Source organism: Pristiophorus japonicus, chromosome 22 (assembly GCF_044704955.1).
Source record: "Pristiophorus japonicus isolate sPriJap1 chromosome 22, sPriJap1.hap1, whole genome shotgun sequence".
NCBI classification, from domain to species: domain Eukaryota; kingdom Metazoa; phylum Chordata; class Chondrichthyes; family Pristiophoridae; genus Pristiophorus; species Pristiophorus japonicus.
In genome coordinates, this window is record NC_091998.1 from 22,631,349 (window position 1) to 22,649,435 (window position 18,087).

The 18,087-nt window shown below is 47.3% G+C and overlaps 1 protein-coding gene across 1 annotated transcript in view; it reads left to right on the plus strand.

Annotated features, from left to right (window-relative positions):
• Window positions 1-18,087, plus strand: part of arhgap22a (Rho GTPase activating protein 22a) — a 410,547-nt gene that overhangs the window by 43,821 nt on the left and 348,639 nt on the right. The window contains exon 2 of the mRNA XM_070865755.1: window positions 8,028-8,115. Coding sequence (XP_070721856.1) covers window positions 8,028-8,115 — 88 coding nt within the window. The remainder of the gene's footprint in view (window positions 1-8,027; window positions 8,116-18,087) is intronic.

Below are 18,087 nucleotides of genomic sequence, written 5' to 3' on the forward strand. Positions count from 1 at the left end.
GTGGACTTGGACATGCAGTATCCCTCAATCTTCACAAGGTTTGGAGTGACAACAAAATTCTGCCATCATCCCCGCGTTGACCCTTCCATCAAACCAGTTACACAGCGACTTCGCCGTCTCCCATTCGCGGTTCGCGACCAAGTATCTGCAGAATTAACGCGACTCGCATCCTAGGGAATCATTGAGAGCATTGACTCTTCACCCTGGATCTCGAACTTAGACATTGCTTGGCGTAAAAATGGGGAGATCCGCCTATGCATGAAAGAGGTCAACAAGACCATCATCCCTGACAAGTACCCTCTTCCTACCATTGATGAACTGTCTTCAGAATTCCACGGCTCAATGGTTTTTATGAAACTCAACATGCGCCGCAGTTACCTGCAAATACCCCTAGCGGAGGACAGCAAACCGCTTATGGCATTCACGACGCACGATGATCTGTATCAGTATCGATACGTGCCCTACGGACTATCTTCTGCACCGTGCATTTCAGAAGATTGTCACTACTATGCTCGCAGGCATCGAGGGAGCCCTCAATCTGCTTGCCGATATCGTCGTCCATGGACGAGCAATGGAAGAACATGACCAGCGACTTCACGCAGTTATGGCTAGACTTACTACACATAACATTACACTTAATGCCAATAAGTGTACATTCGCTGCTGGAGAAATAAACTTTCTGGGCTACAGAGTCACAGCACAAGGTCACGATCTAGCGAATGCAGAAGGCTACCAACGTCAAAGAACTTTCATAATTTCTTAGCACTTGCAACTTCTATCTGAAGTTCGTCCCACACTACGCGCACATTGCCGAACCACTTCGCAAGGACATCCCTTGGAAACGGACAGATTCCCAGGCTCACGCATTCACCACGCTTAAGGAGAAAATCACATCCCCTCCTATCCTTGCGCACTTTGATCTGAATAACACTACGTACATCACCACAGATGCATCAGGCACCGCCATGGGTGCTGTGCTCTCACAATGGATCGACGATCTGGAACGCCCAGTAGCCTTCGCCTCTCACACGCTCTCGTCTGCAGAATGTAAATACTTTACAGGGGAATGTGAAGCACTCGCTTGCATCTACGCATGTGAATGCTGGCACATGTACCTCTATGGCAGGAAATTTACCTCCGTATGGATCACCAAGCGCTAACTACGCTACTCGCTACAACTGGTTCTGGGCACAGACCACTACGAATCAGCCAATGGTCAGATCGCCTTCATCAGTATAACTTTGATGTACAGTACATCGCTGGCAGTCGCAACCATGTATCTGACATACTCAGCTGCTCGACACCTGCTTCGGACTCTGGTGCTGACTTGTTCACAGATGACGACACATATGTCACGTCGATCATCACACAGTCCATCAGAAACTTTGTCTCCTGCGATGAATTCAAAACTGAATCACAGCGTGATGCTACGCTCCAGCATGCGTGCCACTTCCTCCAGACTGAGTGGCCTAAGCAAATTCCAGAAGAGCTGCAAATTCCACAGACTTCGCGATGAATTTTCCATTTGGAGTGATGGCTGCCTAGCTCGTGGTGATAGAGCAGTAATTCCCAAGTCGCTTCAACAGCGCGTTCTCTCATTGGTACACGATGGACACCCTGGCATTGTCCGCATGAAGCAGAGCTGTTGCGATTCAGTATGGTGGCCTGGGATTGACACTCGCATCGAGGAGTTTGTCTCACACTGCGAAACCTGAGCGAAAAGGCCACAAACATCCAACCAGCGCCAATGAAGCCCATTCCATGGCCACAAAGGTCATGGCAACAACTTCAGTTGGATCTCTTAGGTCCAGTTGAAGCAGCTCCACAACACCAGCGTTTCCTTGTTGTAGTACATGTCCTGCATTCCAAATGGCCAGAAATCGCTACAACAAGTTCAGTGACCTCATCAACGATCGTCACTATTCTGCAGCGTATGTTCATGAAGTGGGACCTCCCAGAGGTCATAATCACTGATAATGGACCACAGATTTTCTCACTCGTCATTCGATCGAGCATCGCCTTACTGCTCGGTACAATCCTCAAAGCAACGGAGGTGTTGAGCGATTTAACCACGTCATCAAAGAGGGTTTGAAAGCCAACCTCACAGCAGGCGAAACATTCGACGAAGCAGTTCAAACTATTCTCCACACATACTGTTCGACAAAGCACTCACTAACGGGGAACACTCCCGCTGAGCTCATGATTGGGCGGAATCTTCGCTGGCTACTGACATTCTCAAACCCCCAGCCAGACCGCGTGCAAAGATAACCACACTTGCATCCCAGAATTCGGAACGCCAATGAAAAGCAAAGTCGTACACTGACACAAAGCGACACGCTCAAAAGCCTCAACTGAAGAACGGAGATTGGGTCAGAGTTAAGCGCCCAAACCGGAGTCATAAGCTCACATCTTCACTTTCGCCTCCAAAACAGATCAGACGAAAGTTCAGCCCTCACACCTACGAGCTCAATGATGGAACTCGATGGAAAGCTCGTAGACTGATCCCAACCCACAGGCCAACAGACCAGCAGGATGGAACAGAGGTATTGTTCTGTTTCCCAACCGAAAACCTCGATCAAACACTGCAAGCTTCACGCCGGTCTCAGCATATCAAAACACAGCCTGGCTATCTCAAGGACTGTTCATAGACTGTGTTTTCAAAAGGGGGAAATATGTTGTGTTTATACTCTATTTGTTTGTCACAAAACACTAGACAGGTATTAGGACCCTGCGGGAGCTATTCACAGTTGCTGTAAAAATTCTGGTTCATGGCAGTTTATAAAGGGACAGTTCAGTTACTTTACTCCTGTTTCAGTTAGTCTGTTTATTTACATACACAACAATAGGAGTAGTCAGCTGTGGCTCAGTGGGCAGCACTCTTGCCTCCGAGTCAGAAGGTTGGGGGTTCAAATCTCATTCTATGCTTGAGCACAAACAATCCAGTCTCAGATGAGATGTCAAGCCGTAGCCCAGTCTGCCCTCTCAAGTGGACGTCAAAGATCTCATAACATTATCTTGAAGAAGAGTAGGGGAGTTATCCCAGGTGTCCTGGCTAATATTTCTCCCTCAATCAACAGAACAAAAATACATATTATCTGGGTCATTATTGCACTGCTGTTTGTGGGAGCTTGCTGAGCACAAATTGGCTGCCGCGTTTCCCCAATTACAGTAGTGACTACACTTCAAAAAATACTTCATTGGCTGTAAAGCATTTTGAGACGTCCGGTGGTCATGAAAGGCGCTATATAAATGCAAGTCTTTCTTTGTGCTCGCTGCATGCTTCAGCGTGTATAAGAGGAGGAGATCCATTCAGCTTAAAATAGAATTGTAGATAATTATAGTGAAAGAGAAATCATGCTCAACAATGACTCCAACAGCATGCCTTTGGTAACTGCAGTCCAACACAGTCGCACTATGGCCACATCGGTAACCCTTGTGCTTTGAGTCAGATGGGCGTGGATTTGAAGCCCACATCGTGCCTGTGGGTGCACAATCTAGGCTGGCACTCCAGTGTAGTACTGAAGGAACGCTGCATCGTTTGATACCATCTGTAATGTATTTGCTTTGTGGGTTCTTCGCTTAAGAATTCATAGCAACACATTTCTATTACGAACTAGTTGGTTTATTAACAAAGGTTTAACAATCACACTACACATTACCAGTTCATCCACTAGGCTCACAACTGCATACCTCAACGTGGATGACCTAGACCCAACTGACTGGGGTTTTATTGAGCCTTGTGAACATCACGTGACTGGCTAAGCCACTCACAATGCAACAGCTCTAAAACTATTTCGTTGTAATCAGAAAATCAAGTGTGCCCCCCCCCCTTTAATCAAGTGCCCCCCTGATTAAAGGGGGGGCACACTCCAAAACACTTTTCAAGTGCCCCCTTTGTTTTTGTTTTTTGAGGGCACTAAAATACAAATTATACAAGTGCCCCTGGCTAAAAGGAGGGGGGGTGGGGAGGAGCACTAAAACCGACAACTTAAACAAATTAAACGTTAGACATTAAAATCAAATTAAAATTTGGTTGCGGGGGGTGATGATGCACTCCAGTCCCTCCGGCGCGGTCCCACCACATGCTCCATCTCCAGGGCTCGGATGTAACCATGGAAGAGAGGCAGGCAGTCAGGCTGAACGACCCCCTCGACCGCCTGCTGCCTGGACCGGCTGATGGCCCCCTTGGCCATGCCCAGGAGCAGTGCTACGAGGAGGCCTTCCGACCTGCCCGCTCCCCTCCGCACAGGATGCCCAAAGATCAGGAGTGTGGGACTGAAGTGCAACCAGAATTTGAGGAGCAGCCCCTTTCAAATAATGGAACAGGGGCTGCAACCTCGTATATTCAATAAAAACATGGAACACGGACTCCTCCAGACCGCACAAATTGCAGGGGGCCTGGGAGCCCGTGAACCGACTTGAAAACTTATTGCACGGGACTGCTCCATGCAGCACGCGCCAGGTCAAGTCCCCAATAAATAGAGGAAGGACTCCTGCGTAGAGTGCACTCCATTGGGGACCCAACAGCTCTACAAGCCTGTGAGCATACTCACAGGTGCACACATTGCACCAACCTTCAGATTAAATGTTAAACCAAGGTCATATCTGCCTGTTCCTAGTAAATAAGGCATTCTCCCAATGTCCTCACCAATATTTCTCCTTCTAATATATGACTCACATTAAATGGTCATACATCTTATCACTGCTTTGGTGATCTTGCTGGGTCCAGAATGGCTGCCATGTTTACCGACACAACACTTCAAAATAATTCATAGTTTTAACATGAAAGGTATATATTATTGTTAAAACTGGCTATATGTATCACTTGCATTGGTGTGTGAGTCATTTATCACAGCCTGAGGGTGAGGGAATGATCCAGAACTCATTTTGACATTGGGTGGCTCAGCAAATGTTATAATATTCCTATTTCAGTTCTGTGGCTTGTATTTGAACGTGAATTTCCCCCCCCCCCACCGCCTGCCAAAATGAGGAGAGATATCTAGTTCCTTGCTGACCTTGCGTTGTCTTGGGTTTCTTATTTGTAGGCATTGCGTTTATATTGGCTCAGATCTGAGTTCAAGTTCATGTGATTCAGACAAGTTCTAATGTTTCAGTTGTGACATTGGCTGAGCTGTTCCCAGGAAAGTGCTACCCGTCCCCAGTGCAAGTATAATGCATGAGCTGAACTCCAGTTCATCTGCCCATTACTAGTATGTACCCTTGTTTCTCTCCTGCCTTTCCACAAGATTCAGACTCGCAGATAGCAGCATAACTCGTCACGTGGTTAAGCCCAAAATTCCAGCCTCGCCGGGTGCATACGAAGTGCGCAACGACCCGGCGAGCTCTCGCATGCACCGAAAAACGGCTTTTCCGATCTGTCAAAGATTCTCTTGACAGATCCTCCGCATCTCCGCAATAGGACATCCTCGCGGGAGAGATTGGGCTCAACTCTTGCCCAGCGAATGTCCTTCAATCTTTTACGCCTGATGAAAGCATAGCCTACTTTTACCAGTGTAAGAGTTTTAAACATATAGAGCCCAAGTTTCCACACGATAAAAAACGGGCGCCCCTCCGAGCTGGGCCTAAAACGGCGCCTAAAAAAAAAATTGCGATTCTGGAGCGTTCTGCAGCTCCTTGTCTGCCTGGCGCGGCGCCCAGGGGGGCGGAGCCTACACTTGCGCCGATTTTGTAAGTGGGAGGGGGCGGGTACTATTTAAATTAGTTTTTTTCCTGCCGGCACTCGGCCATTTTTGTAGTTCTTTGTAGCTGTTTAATTTTTGAACATTTTTTTAATAAAAGCACATTGCCATCAGCACATCTCACTGCAGCCTTCTCACTGTCTCCTTCCCCCCCACCCCGCGGGAAGAACGGGCGCCTTCTACCCCCCCGCGGGAAGAACGGGCGCCTCCTCTCCCCTCCCCCCCCCCCGCGGGAAGAACGGGCGCCTACCCCCCCGCGGGAAAGAACGGGTGCCTCCTCTCCCTCCCCCCCGCGGGAAGAACGGGCGCCTCAGGCTGACTGCAGAGTTCTCTGTGCCTGAAGCACTTTCACAGAGGTAGGAAGATGGTTTATTTAATCTTTTCTTTGCTTATAAATGTTTATTCAGGTTGGATTTATTTGTATAATATTTGTAGAAGTATAAATAAGGATTTATTGTAGAATTTAATGACTTCCCTTCCCCCCCCCCCCCCCACCTCGTTCTGGACGCCTAATTTGTAACCTGCGCCTGATTTTTTAATGTGTAGAACAGGTTTTTTCAGTTCTACAAAAACCTGCACTTGCTCCATTCTAAGTTAGTTTGGAGTACGTTTTCACTGTGGAAACTTTGAAATCAGGCGTCAGTGGCCGGACACGCCCCCTTTTGAAGAAAAAATTCTGTTCCAAAGTAGAACTGTTCTACCTGACTAGAACTGCAGAAAAAAAAATGTGGAGAATTGCGATTTCTAAGATAGTCCGTTCTCCACCAGTTGCTCCTAAAAATCAGGCGCAAATCATGTGGAAACTTGGGCCCATAAACTTTACATACACATTTTTATAGTAAAAACCCTGTCCATTAAGCTAAGTTTATTTTTAACACCATTAGACCACATTAAAAATATATATATTTTTTTAAAACATTTAATTACATTTAATTTCAATTAATTTTAAATATGTGAGGTGATCTATTTATTTATTATTCATTTTTATCAATGAGAATACTGCATTGTGATTGGTTGTCCAGGCCCATGTAACTCCAGCTTGGACTTACGTACCTGAAAGACATCTCCCTGTGCACTGCGCAGTGAGTCTATGCCTGCGATCGGGATCCCACCAGGTACTTTCGTAGATTTTTTTCAGGTCGGAGGTGTTCGTACGAAGGTAGCCTCCGACCGCAATTTCAGTCCCAATATCTGGCTTGAAAGACAAATATTTGACCTAAACTGCTACACGGTCATGCAAGATACATGGAAAGCATTTGTTTTATGCTAATTAAACATTAGTGCTTTCTGTTTGTTCCAGTTATTCCTTTGCCTTGTGTTCTGAGATCATACCCTTCCCTGTACAATTATGGTATCAATCACTTACGTGACTTCACCTACCATAGAACATGTGCTGGATCATAACGCATGGAATAGACCTTTCACATGATATAACTACAAAACAACCATGAGCTTTATTTAACTGTGAAACAGCTTAGAAGAAGTGTTATTTCCACTGAGTTATTTAAGCAAGCACGACTTATTCGAGAAGCAGTTATCTTGTGTTACATAAAAACGTAAGAGCAGGAGTAGGCCATTTGGCCCTTCGAGCCTGCTCCGCCATTCAATAAGATCATGGCTGATCTGATCTTGGCCTCAACTGCACATCCCTGCCCGCTCCCCATAACCCTTCACTCCCTTAAGGTTCAAAAATCTGTCTATCTCCACCTTAAATATATTCAATGACCCAGCCTCCACAGCTCTCTGGGGTAGCGAATTCCAAAGAGTCACGACCAACTGAGAGAAGAAATTCCTCCTTATCTCCATTTGAAATGGGCGACCCCTTATTCTGAAACTATGCCCCCTAGTTCTAGATTCCCCCACGAGTGGAAACATCCTCTCTGCATCTACCCTGTCAAGCCCCCTCAGAATCTTATACATTTCAATAAGATCACTTCTCATTCTTCTAAACTCCAATGAGTATAGGCCCAATCTGCACAACCTGTTCGATTGTGATATTTCAAAAAATATGAAAGTCAAAGTGAATACTTCTTTATTACTTATTATTCAAGCTTAAGGGGCTTTCTTACAAATAACAGTACTTAGGTACGAAATAAGTGATTCATCAATGCTGCTCCTGCAAAGGAGCTTCTCTGTGTCTCACTGAGCCAACAGTGAAGGGCTCCACCCAAAACATCAACCTATCCTGACATGATTTATTTCGATAAGATTTTAACATGGTTTTCTTTTGCTGGGCACATGTAAGGAGTCCTTCTGATTTTCTTTTTTCAGTTTAAGAGTCACAAGTATTTAATATTTTCAAAGTACTCAGCCTTTCTTTGTCCACAGGGTTCTATCCAACTGCAAGGGAGTCAAGTGAATGAATTCACAGCCAACCCTGAGGAGCCCGGCAAACATCTGTTTGAGATTGTCCCAGGTAAGGACACTGAATCACCCTTCGTTCCTTAGTTGCTGCTACTTTCCCTTGTGTCCAGTTTAGGCAAAAGGCCCTCCGATTCAGTCACTGGTCATTTTGACCTGCTCTGCTCCTGGCATGAACCTAATGCTGCATTCAGAACATTTTCCAATGACTGAGCCATCCCTTAAGTGTGATACCGTATCTGTACATCACTGTATTAGAGTAAAGGGGTATTGTTACCACAGCATGCAAGGAATTAACCACTTTTATAAAGCAGTGGGGTGTGACATGACAGACGATTTGTTTCATTTCCCTAATTGAACATAAGCTTTGACCAATGAGTGAAGTAAAAACATTTATAGGTGTTCTCGCTGCCACAATTTAGCTTGCCTAATTTTCCCCTCCTTTTTTGATCTCCTCTCACTCTCCTGTTCCTTGTCAGAGAGCAAGCAGCTAATTTGCTCCAAAATCGCTTCCAAACCAACTCTGCAATGTGCAACGAGGGGTGTGAAAATATTCCTGAAAATTCACCTGCCTGTTTCCCCATCCACAGTGACTTGCTCTTCCAAGCAGATGCTCTGCTATGATCGTTGGAGAGAAATCCATATTCTTCCCTTCCGCGTCTTGCAAACTATTATATAAAAAAAGCAAAGTATGATTGAACCGGAGCTGATCCTACATTCCAAGCTTCCCATGTTTTTTCCAATGTGGCTGCCCTGGATTCCTCGGATTCCTCCGAAGCCCATCGCAAGTGAATTCGAATAAAGACACACAAAAGTATTTTAACTTTAAGAATCAAAATAAGGATTTGTTCTACAATCATAGAAAGCTAAATATGTGATGTAATCAATTCATGAAATTACAAAAAGTAAAGAAATGTAGTGGGCCTTTTGGAAAATGTTGTAGGAAGTCAGATGATGTCTGTTCACAACACTCACCCTTCTCGCTCAGCAGAAACCTGGCGGATGGGCGGTTAAAATCCTGGCTCTTACCTGTCGGAAAGACGCCATGATCGCAACATCTGCAATTTTAACCTGCTCTCCTGAGCAGGCAGCAAGGACACGCATCCGGAGCCAACAGGGTCCTTCCTTACATGTGCATGTTGCTGTGATATATTCTTTATGACATCACAAACACACACATACACAAGATGTCTCTACAGGAACTTGCCATGTGACCTTGTCACACGATCCTTTTATTATATACAGCAGTAGTTGCAGTGCCACAGTAGTTCACTAGGTGGCGCAGTAGTCCATTAGTACACTTGCGGCCCGATGACATAATTGAGACCCGGCTGTAATTTTAACTCAGGCCTGAGCGTTGAATCCACCTGGAGTTGAAATCGGGGCCCGTGAGTGGAGAAGGTTAAGAGGCCGCTACTGGAGCTCCTTCAACCCCAGTCTTTGTTCTCTCATCTGTGTCATGGACCAATAAAATCATTTTTCAGACTTTAATTTTAATGTTCAATTTATTCCAATATAGAGCAAACAGTTTATACAGTGTCCATTTTACCTCCATACAGTTGCTCACTGCACAACAGTGCATGAGGTTCTAGTCAACAGGCTCATTGTTATCACTGAGCTCTTAAATCCATATTGAAAGTAAAGATTACAGATTCATTCAAATCTGGAAATACCTCAAAGTGGTTTGAGTTTCTGTGGAGCCCTGTATGCTTTTCTTCATCAAACATTTAATTAATGAGTTGCAACGGTTGGAGGAACCTAATGTACAAGTACGCACTAGTCAAACAAATTAATGGTGGCTCAAAGTTCTGGTAGAGAGAGTGATGCCTTCTCAGCCTGAGAGTGCAAACCAAGTCTTCAACTGGAGCCTCTCACTAACCTGCTGCCCTCATTCGCTAGGCTCTACTGCTTCGGGCTGGTTACTGAACGAAGTGCTGCATGGAAATGAGACAACTTGTCAATCAACCAACCTTGACTAGTCCTGCCCCAAACCCTGTTACACTTTATGGGCTGGATTTTTGGTTCTGCTCATTTCGGGGTCGGTAACGGCGGCGGGGCGGTAAAGTTTGCGCCCGGGAACTGTTTGCGCCTCAGTCAGAAAAATTCATCTGCTGGGCCCTGAAAGTGGGGCGGAGTGCGAAGGGAGGTGTCCCTCTCTTACAGCTCTAGGCCAGCTGAGCATGCGGAAATCCTGAGCTAAGCAGCCAGCCTCGGAGCGCTCTGAGAGAGGTCTTGGGGGGGGGGAGGAGAGAAAAAAACCTGAAAAAACCCCACCAAAAACATTCCCAATACATAGCCCACGGCACCACAACATAAATCGCAAAAAAATAAAATGTAAACAAACAATCTCACTTATCCGAGGTGGCCATTACTTACCTCACTGCAGTCGGTATAGGTCGGACCGCCCGTTTTCACCGGTGGTCCCAGCACAACGCTCTATGGAGCGTTACGGAATGGGCGGTAGCCAAAAATCGAGCCAGTGTTGCAACCGGGGCGTTGCACACCGGCTTGCCTCTGCCGGGCGGTACTGCACCATGCCCCGCCGATACCGGCCCCGAAAGACCCGGCAGAGCACTGGAGGCTGGCCGCCCGCCCGGACGTACTCACCTCCGCCATTGCTGCCCCACCGGGGCAAAAACAGAGGCAGCAACACCGGGAAATCCAGCCCCTAGGAATTTGTTTAGTCTTATCACTCCAGATACTTCTGGCTGCATGTGTCAAACTGTTGATGGAGGTGACCCCTAGCTCCTTACATCCTTGAGAATGATATTTGTGCTGATGTCCAGGTAAAATTTGTAGTAGCACATCCACAATAACAAACAAGGAACACTTCAGTTACATTTCTTCAACTACTACAGGTACTTCTATCTGATGCCTTCACAGAATCCTCTCCATCTTTGAAAGCGGCAGAGTAAAGCATACAGGGCCTTGTTTTGGGCTTTGACTCCAAACATCTTATCACACAGTGATAGAACAAGTGAATAAAAACAGGAGCATAACAACTACTTACATAGTACGCCAGCTCCTCCTGCACTAGAAATTGAATGGTAACTTTAGTGCTAGACTATCACTGTAGCTACTTTTTCACATTGCTGTTTAGTTACTGTTTAAAGTTCTATCTTAAGAACTATATAAATTGTCTGGCTTATCTTATTCTTATCAGAGGTTCTAGCCACACAACTTCTCTGCAAAGGCTCCAGATCAAAGACTCTTCAATTTGAAAGAAGCAGGCAGATAAGTCGCTCCGAAATAGCAGTAGTCGAAGAGAATTCCAATAACGGTTTGTTAAATTCGAAAGCTGCCAGATACATATGTGAACAGATCACACAGCATGTTTGTATTTGAATTGAGTGACTTGGCATCTCCCGCAAACAAACTGACTGATGGTGAACCAAACTACAGTTGCAAGATACTATTGGGTTAGCAGAAGCATTAGAATGAATCTCGTTTTTAAGCCCTTTTGTGCCGTGACAGAATTGAAGAGACTACCTTGATGAATTCTGGTTGTCCCCCTGAATAACAAACAACATTGACGTTTGCTATGTGAGGTAGAATAGATTCCATGACAGGCAGTCTCGGACAGCACAAAGCCAATCCCATAAAGTGATGTTTTCCAACAGCATTAACTTCTCCTAACTGGTGCACCGATTGAGGTTGTTATACTGTCAACCTTGCTGTTACTAATCATCATCATCATAGGTGGTCCCTCGTATCGAGGATGACTTGCTTCTACATCAAAAAGGGATGAGTTCACAGGTGTTTCAATGAAGGACCTAATATTCCAGGTTCCGAACTGCATGTGTGTGGATTTTTTTAACGTGGGGTGGCCGTTGCACACCAGCCACCACACGGGCTTGGCAGAGCAAGGTCTTGGTCCAGTGGCAAGGATTAACCAAGACAACGGGAGACCAGCTCTGCTGCATGGACCTAGTACATACACATATCGTAGCGTGGGCTGGCCCATGCTGCCCCTGGGCCCTCGCCTCTTCTGGGCCCCAAACTCACACCTCTCCTGGACCCCGATCACATCCCTCGCCGCTCCGTCGCCCCAACCTCGCCGCTCCTGCTACACCTGCCCACGCTCCAATCAGCGACCTGGATCTTGGTGACGTCCAATCCAGTCACCCTCTTCACAGCCGTCGCTCTCCAGCATGCGCTGCACCTTAAAGGAACGTACCAATTTAACTGCGGGCTGACCAAGGGCAGCAGTTTCGCACGTGCCAACAAAAGGTAACAACAGACGGCACCCTACCACAGGACTAATGTTGCTGGATGGCTACCGCTGACGTCTGTTTATTTGATTGCTGCTGTTGCTAATACTGGAGTGCGCTCCCAGTTCAGTAATCTAACCATTAGAAGAGCAGGGTTCAGGCATGCCAATTAAGTTATTTTAGATTCATGGAATCACTTTATATCATATTCTAGTAATATAATTCAGTGACGAGACTTTTAAAAGCCGTGCCTTTCTCTGAAGAGAAGAGGATTTGCAGTGAGTGCTTTTGTACAGATCCAGCTGCTTTCATTCACTGGCTGTCTGACTGGACACACTTTGTTGAACATAAGTGTTGTGTATCTGTAAAGCATGCACTCCCATGTCCTGCCCCCAGGGAGTGCATCCCCTGAAGTCCCAAGGGATCCCAGCATCCCTTGAGAGCACTGTATATAAGCTGGCCGCTAAGGCCTGTTCCTCACTCTGGAGTGTCTTATTAAAGACTGAGGTCACTGTTACTTTAACCTCCCTGTGTGCAGCCTCATCTGTGTTAGGAACACAATAACTGGCGACGAGAATACAAATCCAACACAAAGATGCAGCAAACTGTGGGCATCCTGGAGAAGTTCTCGGAGGGTGAGGACTGGGAAGCCTATGTTGAACTGCTAGACCAGTACTTTGTAGCCAACGAGCTGAACGGAGAAGGAAGTGCTGCAAAAAGGAGAGCGGTCCTCCTCACGGTCTGCGGGACACCAACCTACACCCTCTGGTTCCGGTGAAAGCCACAGATAAGTCGTATGAGGAGCTGTGTACACTGGTTCAGAGCATCTTAACCCGAGGGAGAACGTGCTGATGGCGGGGTATCGGTTCAACACATGCCAGCGATCTGAAGGTCAGGAAGTGGCGAGCTATGTCGCCGAGCTAAGGCGACTTGCAGGACAATGTGAGTTTGATGGCTACCTGGAGCAGATGCTCAGAGACTTTCTTGCACTGGGCATTGGCCACGAGACCATCCTACGAAAACTTTTGACTGTAGAGACACCGACCCTCAGTAAGGCCATTGCGATAGCACAGGCGTTTATGTCTACCAGTGATAACACCAAACAAATCTCTCAGCACACAAGTGCTAGCAATGTTCATAAATTAACTGGAACTGTGTTTGCGAGCAGAAATGTACAGGGCAGAAACCACGAGTCTGCAACTGCCAGCAGGTCTCAGGTGACCCAGATGACTCAGAGTCCGCGACACAGGATGAATGCAAGGCAATTCACACCTTGTTGGCGTTGTGGAGGCTTCCATTCAGCCTCTTCATGCCGCTTTAAAGGGTATGTTTGCAAGAGCTGTGGAACAATGGGGCACCTTCAATGAGCTTGCAGACGAGCTGCAAGCTCTGAAAAACCTACCAACCACCACATGGCAGAGGAAGATCGGTCCATGGTGGATCAAAGCAATTTCGAGCCTCAGAGAGAGGAGGCAGATGCTGAAGTACACGGGGTGCACACATTTTCGCTGAAATGTCCACCTATAATGCTAAATGTAAAATTGAATGGCTTACCCATAGCCATGGAACTGGACACTGGCGCTAGCCAATCCATCATGAGTAAAAAGATGTTTGAGAGACTGTGGTGCAACAAGGCACTCAGACCAGCCCTGAGCCCCATCCATACGAAACTGAGAACGTACACCAAAGAGCTTATCACTGTCCTGGGCAGCGTCATGGTCAAGGTCACCTATGAGGGCACGGTGCACGAACTGCCACTCTGGATTGTCCCGGGCGATGGCCCCACATTGCTTGGAAGGAGCTGGCTGGGCAAAATCCGTTGGAACTGTGATTACATCCAAGCGCTATCACATGTCGATGAGGCCTCATGTACCCAGGTTCTGAACAAATTTCCTTCCGTTTTTGAGCCAGGCATTGGAAACTTTTCCGGGGCGAAGGTGCGGATCCACTTGGTCCCAGAGGCACCACCCATTCACCACAAAGCGCGGCCGGTACCTCACATGATGAGGGAGAGAGTGGAAATCGAGCTGGACAGGCTGCAACGCGAGGGCATCATCTCCCCAGTAGAATTCAGCAAGTGGGCCAGCCCGATTGTTCCAGTACTCAAAAGTGATGGCATGGTCAGGATTTGCAGTGATTATAAAGTAACTATTAATCATTTCTCGCTACCTAAGGCAGATGACCGCTTTGCGACACTGGCAGGAGGCAAGACGTTCACCAAGCTCGACCTGACTTCAGCCTACATGACGCAGGAGCTGGAGGAGTCTTCGAAGGGCCTCACCTGCATCAACACGCACAAGGGACTGTTCATCTACAACAGATGCCCGTTTTAAATTTGGTCGGCTGCAGCGATCTTCCAGAGAAACATGGAGAGCCTACTCAAAACGGTACCACGCACAGTGGTTTTTCAGGACGACATATTGGTCATGGGTCAGGACACCGTCGAGCACCTACAAAACCTGGAGGAGGTCCTCCAGCGACTGGATCGCGTAGGGCTGCGGCTGACGAGGTTGAAATGTGTCTTCATGGCAACAGTAATGGAGTTTTTGGGTAGAAAGATCACGGCGGATGTCATTCGGCCCACAGACGGCAAGACAGAGGCTATAAGGAACGCGCCCAGGCCACAGAACATCACGGAGCTGCGGTCATTCCTGGGACTCCTCAACTATTTTGGTAACTTCCGAGCGGGGTTAAGCACCCTCTTAGAGCCCCTACATGTGTTATTGCGTAAAGGTGAGAACTGGGTATGGGGAAAAAAACAAGTAATTGCTTTTGAGAAAGCCAGAAACATTTTATGCTCCAACAAGTGCATGTATTGTATAACCCGTGTAAAAGACTTGTGCTAGCATGAGATGCGTCGTCGTACGGAGTTGGGTGTGTATTACAACAAGCTAACGTTGCGGGGAAGTTGCAACCTGTCACCTATGCCTGCAGGAGCTTGTCTAAGGCCAAGAGGACCTACAGCATGATTGAGAAAGAGGCATTAGCGTGTGTGTTCGGGGTAAAGAAAATGCATCAGTACCTATTTGGCCTCAAATTTGAGCAGGAAACCGATCACAAGCCCCTCATATCCCTGTTCGCTGAAAACAAGGGGATAAATACTAATGTCTCAGCCCGCATACAAAGGTGGGCACTCGCGCTATCAGCATATAACTATACCACAGGCCAGGCACCGAGAACTGTGCGGATGCTCTCAGTTGGCTACCATTGCCCACCACGGGGGTGGAAATGGCGCAGACTGCAAACTTGTTGATGGTGGCGCAGCCTGCAGACTTGTTGATGGTCATGGAAGCTTTTGAAAATGATAAATCACCTGTCACGGCCCGCCAGATTAGGACTTGGACCAGCCAAGATCCTCTGCTGTCCCTAGTAAAAAACTGTGTACTGCATGGGAGCTGGGCCAGCATCCCCGTTGAAATGCAAGAGCTAATCAAGCCATTCCAGCGGTGAAAGGATGAGCTGTCCATTCAGGTAGACTGCCTGTTGTGGGGTAACCGCGTAGTGCTACCAAAAAGGGCAGGTAGATATTCATCTCGGGTATAGTAATGTTGAAAGCGATAGCCAGATCCCACATGTGGTGGCCTGGTATCGACTCTGACTTAGAGTCGTGTATACGGCAATGCAGTGTGTATGCACAGTTAAGCAACGTGCCCAGAGAGGCACCACTAAGTTTGTGGTCCTGGCCCTCCAGACCATGGTCGAGGATCCATGTCGACTATGCAGGCCCGTTTCTCGGTAAAATGTTCCTGGTGGTGGTGGATGCTTTTTCAAAATAGATGGAATGTGAAATAATGTCGGGAAGCACCGCCTCCACCACCATTGAAAGCCTGAGGGCTATGTTTGCCACCCACGGCCTGCCTGACATACTGGACAGTGACAATGAGCCATGTTTCATCAGTGCTGAATTTGAAGAATTCATGATCCGCAATGGGATTAAACATGACACCTCGGCTCCGTTTAAACCAGCCTCCAATGGGCAGGCAGAGCAGGCAGTACAAACCATCAAACAGAGCCTTAAATGACTCACTCCAAACCCGCCTGTCCCGAGTACTGCTCAGCTACCGCACGAGACCCCACTCGCTCACTGGGGTGCCCCCAGCTGAGCTACTCATGAAAAGGACACTTAAAACCAGACTCTCGCTGGTTCACCTGAACCTGCATGATCAGGTAGAGAGCAGGTGGCAGCAACAAAATGTAAACGATGGTCGCGCCACTGTGTCACGGGAAATTGATCTGAATGACCCTGTGTATGTGCTAAACAAGATCATGGTCCCAAGTGGTTCGTGGGCACGGTGATAGTTAAAGAAGGGAGTAGGGTATTTGTAGTCAAACTAGACAATGGACAAATTTGCAGAAAGCACCTGGACCAAACGAGGCTGCGGTTCACAGACTGCCCTGAATAACCCACAGCAGACACCACCTTTTTCGAGCCCACAACACACACTCAAAAGATCAACGACACCACCCCAGACCAGGAAATCGAACCCATCATGCCCAACAGCCCAGCAAGGCCAGGCTCACCCAGCAACCCTGCAGGGCCAACAACACGCCAGCTCAGCGATGGCATAGCCAACACACCAGAACAGGCATTTGTACCAGCACACCAGATCAGTCATGATCTTGTTGAATGGCGGAGCAGGCTCGAGGGGCTAGATGGCCTACTCCTGTTCCTAATTCTTATGTTCTTATGTTCTTATGTACCGAGGCGGTCCACCAGGGAAAGAAAGGCTCCTGACCACCTTACCTTGTAAATAGTTTTCACTTTGACTTTGGGAGGGGGAGTGATGTTGTGTATCTGTAAAGCATGCACTCCCATGTTCCGTAACCAGGGAGTGCATCCCCTGAAATCCCAAGGGATCCCAGCATCCCTTGGGAGCACTGTATATAAGCCGGCCCCTAAGGCCTGTTCCTCACTCTGGAGTGTCTTAATAAAGACTGAGGTCACTGTTACTTTAACCTCCCTGTGTGCAGTCTTATCTGTGTTAGGAACACAATAATAAGAACCTAAGAAATATGAGTAGGAGTGGGCCATTCGGCCCTTTGAGCCTGCTCCGCCATTCAATGAGACATGGCTGATCTTCTACCTCAACTCCACTTTCCTGCACTATCCTCATATCCTTGATTCCCTTAATATCCAAAAATCTATTGACTTCTGTCTTGAATATACTCAACGACTGAGCTTCCACAGCCCTCAGGGGTAGAGAATTCCAAAGATTCACAGTTCATCTCAGGGCTCAGTGGCCAAGCCCTTATTCTGAGACTGTGAACCCTAGTTATAGACTCTCCAGCCAGTGGTTTGGTTATGAGTTTGGGCTTTTGCTGACCTTGCTTAGGATGTAACAGCACTGGGAATTGAAGTGTTCAAAGAAGCATTTACACAGCAGTGGCTCACATATTATTCATTTCAGGCTTGCTCAATACAAGTCAGAATTACGACTCTGTTCTGTGCTCCAATGCACTGTATCTGCAAATAAAACCACAATTAGAGGCATTTTGCATTCTTAATGTTATCTATGGACTGTGAGGGAGATTTTCCCTTCCTGTTCTTTGTAGCTATACTGTAAAATCTTGGGGGACAAAATTGCCCCACGCCCCATTTGGGGGCAGTAACCATCTGGGCCTCGGACTGTTACCGCCTGGGCTGGAAGTCCCATTCCCAGCATGCAATTGAGCTTTGCGGCCCTCAAACGAGTGGAGTGCTATCTCAGGCACTCTTCCACTTCATTGGAGGGGCGTTCACAGGACGTCAGCGCTCTGCGGAGCCCGGCTTAGCACTGACGCGCTACAATGCTCCTCCCCTTCAGTTAAAGAGAACG